This window comes from Saccopteryx bilineata, chromosome 2, assembly GCF_036850765.1.
Source record: "Saccopteryx bilineata isolate mSacBil1 chromosome 2, mSacBil1_pri_phased_curated, whole genome shotgun sequence".
NCBI classification, from domain to species: Eukaryota; Metazoa; Chordata; class Mammalia; order Chiroptera; family Emballonuridae; genus Saccopteryx; species Saccopteryx bilineata.
The window spans coordinates 22,251,622-22,255,393 of NC_089491.1; the positions used below are offsets into that span (position 1 = coordinate 22,251,622).

A 3,772-nucleotide genomic window follows, 5' to 3' on the forward strand; every position below is an offset into this window, starting at 1 on the left:
TAGTGATTAAACATTTGTTCATTTATTGTGGTGGAATTCAGACAAAGAATAGAAATTTAAAAGTACTAATTACCAGACATCATACTTTCAAGACATTATTTTATGTGACCCTATCCTAATCTACTCTATTTGAATGTTTGTGATAGGTACCATAACCATAGTAGAGATGATATCTCTGTTTCTGAGTGTGATTAAAATGGAGAGACTCACCTATTTCTACACGCCGTGTGAGTGGTGGTGCAAGGAGGGAACACACATGCCATTTCCCAGATCTTCTCCATTCCTGCTGCTCATCACTGCTCTCAGATATCATGGTTAAATCTGGTTTCAAAAGGCAGTCTTTGATTGCATATAACATTTATTTTTTTGCCTGTTTTTGTTTTTCTTTTTTCAGTGCATTTTTTGAGTAATGTTAGGTCACTGAATACATCTAAAAGAGATGAAGTTGACAGGAACAATTTTGGCTTCACACCAATGCACACAGACATTTGAGGAGTGGGAGGAGAAAGGGGTGCCCTGTGGACTACAGACGGGATCCAGACTGAATATAAAGACAGAGGCGCTGGGGAGCGGAGCCACCATCAGGGAGACTCACCCCAGTGACTACAGCCGGGTCGGTGTTGTCCCTCCGAAGATGAAGCTGCTGCTGCTGTGTCTGGGGCTGACCCTGGTCTGTGCCCAGGAGGGAGGAAACCATGAAGTTGTGACAAGCAACTTCGATATGTCAAAGGTAGAGCCGGGGGAGCATAGGGAGTCTGACTTGGGGGTGGCTGTGGGGACACTGAAGCAAGGTGGCCTGATGGGACAGGAAGAGGCTTTGACATGTTAGAGAAAGGGGGTAGTTGCTGACTTTGGATTAAGAGTAACTGTACTATGTGGAAAAGGACACTTGGGGACCTACATTTTTAGTGGACGGACAATGAAAAGAACCTTACATGTGGTGTCCATAGACCTGAATTCTCATGCCGTCTTCACATCAACACTCAGAGAATGGCCATCAGGTGGGTTCACGGAGACTAGTGTCCATGAGGTCCCCATCCTCTGTTCCTTCCCAGCCATTTTACTGATTTATTACAGGTCTCGGGAGAGTGGTATACTGTCATGCTGGCCTCAAGTGTGAGGGAAAAGGTAGAAGAAAATGGTAACCTGAGGCTCTATGTGGAATCTCTGCAAGAACTGGCCAACTCTTCTCTTCTTTTTGACTATCATAGAAAGTAAGTACAGCATTTTATATTTGGGGTCATAGAACAGAAGATTTCATATGCTCTTGGAGGTTTACACACATGCACACACACCACAACATATACACATCACAGGCACAAACATAAACATGCATGTGTGCATTACATGGGGGCCTGTATCCAAAATCTCAGTTCCTCATCTGGCACTCTTCCATGGCTCCATGACCTAAATCTTTCCTAGACTCAAAGAGAAGTGGTGAGAGGACTAAATTTAACTAGGACTACCGGAGGTGAGGGCCATCTAACTGGAACCAGACACGCGGGTTACAGGTAGAATGGGAGGGAGTCGGCTCCATCAATATCTCTTGGGCATCTGTTCATTCTCTTTTACAGGTATAATGGAAAATGTGTTAAATTTCCTATAATTTGTCCTTTAACTGATATAAATGGTGTATATAGTGCTGTCTGTAAGTATAAATAAAAATAAATTTTTATAAATTCTACTTTAAATGGCAAGAAATTTACCAAATCCCTATAAGATCATAATCTATTTTTTTAAGTTAGAGGAGGGGATACTGTGAGACAGACTCCCAACAGTGCCCCAATCGGGATCCACCCAGTACCCCCATTTGGGATTGATGCTTGAATCAACCGAGCTATCCTCAGTGCCTGAGGCTAATGCGCTAGGACCAAGTGAACCATCCTTAGTTCTCATGGCTGACACTCAGACCAATATAACCACTGGTCACAGGAAGGGAAGAGGGAGAGTAGGGGGAGAGAGAGAGAAATAGCAGTTGATGGTCACTTCACATGTGTCTTACCGGGGTTTGAACCCAGTGTGTCCACATGCCAAGCTGACGTTCTATCCACTAAGGCAGCCGACGAGGACCTTGATCCATTTATGATCAATGCTATTTAGGTAATATCCATAAGGTCATGTAACAGTTGATATCCTCAAGTTGGTAGAACCTTATGAGTAAAAGTCAATCTTTAGCATATAAAGTCATTAGAGTAAGATGACTGGTCATTATTAACACCTGCAACAAAAGTAAAAGGTCACAGATATAAAGTATGTTTTCTGGATACATTTTATTCCCTGCTCACTCTCTGATGGTTTCTGTTGGTCACTGCCACAGCGCATTGCTTGCGTTAAGTGCTGGGTGTACTATGTCATTGAAGTTTATGGACAAGACAGAGACACAGAGATGGCAGAGATGTCTGAGGGTGATAGGCAAGTTTCACAGAGGATAATAGAAGGTGAGTTGCAACTGTGGTTGAATTTTCTACCACTGGTCATCAATGTGCCACTGGTTTCCATTCTCCCCTTCGAGCGCACCTGATGAAGCCTAGGGAGATGCAAAGGAGAACACTAGATATCACTAGACGGATCCTGTGAATGAGAATGGGTAAAGAGTTTCACTTGCTTCTCATGGACAAAAATGTTCTGACCTGTGTCCTGTTTCTTCCACAGATGATGGTTACAATCTATTGCATATAGTTGAAACAGTCTATAATGAATATATTGCTTTTTATGTGAGACATATCGAGAATGGTACAACGACCCAATTCATGAAGAATTTTGGTAGAGTATCTTCAAGTGGACACTTACCATGGAAGGGGGCTAGAAACAAAATATTCCTCCCATTCTTACCCTGGGACATATGTCCTCCTCTGAGGAGAGGTGCTCACCCAGGGGATCATCTCAGAGTAGGTGATGGACAGAGGAACCTCTCTTCATGCCCCAAATATATCCTAAAATGTCCATTTTAAGCCTGGTTATAGCTTATCCCTAACTTCTGCATAAGTGCCAGCCACTGCCATCCGTTTCCCGTCCACCTGCCCCCATGACACCAGGAGCCTCAATAGCCAACACACAAGATACAGCAGTTACTGTCACTGTTTCCACAGGACGAAAACCAGATCTGAGTCCAAAACTCAAGAAACGATTTGAGGAACTTTGCGTAGAACGGGGAATTCCTAGGGAAAACGTACTGGATGTGACCACTGGCGGTAATTTTAGCTCTCTCTCATTTTCTCTTCATAAATTCCCATGATACTGAATAGAGATATTTAAGAGAAGAAACCTCCAATCACACCCTCCTGCCCTAACCTGGAAAATCCTTTGGTTTCTTCCTGGAGAGTAAATGGGTTGGAGAGTGACTGAGCTTGTTCTGCCTCTGCAGATCGCTGTCTCCACAACCGAGGGAGCAATGGTACCCAGGCCTCCAGGTGGGTGATGTCAAGTGGAGACAGGGTGTCCGAGGGATCACTGCTTTACAAAGCCAATACAGAGTGATGTCCAGAGATTGCAATAGACTTAATTTGGCCAGGAAGCTTGCTGGGTGAATTTCAAATTGGAATAGGTTTTCCTAGATTCAGAACCCACACGTTCTATGAATTGTAGAGCAATTCCTTTAAGCAATTAAAAGGAAAACAATGATGCCTGAGCTGTGGTGGAGCAGTGGACAAAGCCTCAACCTGAAATGTAGAGGTCACTGTGTGAAACCCTGAGCCTACCTGGTCAAGGCACATATGGGAGTTGATGCTTCCTGCTCCTCCCCCTTCTCACTCTTTCTCTCTTCTTACTAAAA

At 43.8% G+C, this 3,772-nt stretch overlaps 1 protein-coding gene across 1 annotated transcript; it reads left to right on the top strand.

The window, feature by feature from the left end:
• Positions 1-590: 590 nt before the first annotated feature.
• LOC136322182 (lipocalin Can f 6.0101-like) lies at positions 591-3,477 on the top strand. The gene is made up of 6 exons (XM_066254334.1): positions 591-730; positions 1,078-1,214; positions 1,575-1,648; positions 2,653-2,733; positions 3,090-3,191; positions 3,365-3,477. Exons 1-6 carry the CDS (start codon positions 635-637, stop codon positions 3,475-3,477), a joined length of 603 nt encoding a protein of 200 aa, XP_066110431.1. The 5' UTR covers positions 591-634.
• The last annotated feature ends 295 nt before the right edge of the window (positions 3,478-3,772 follow it).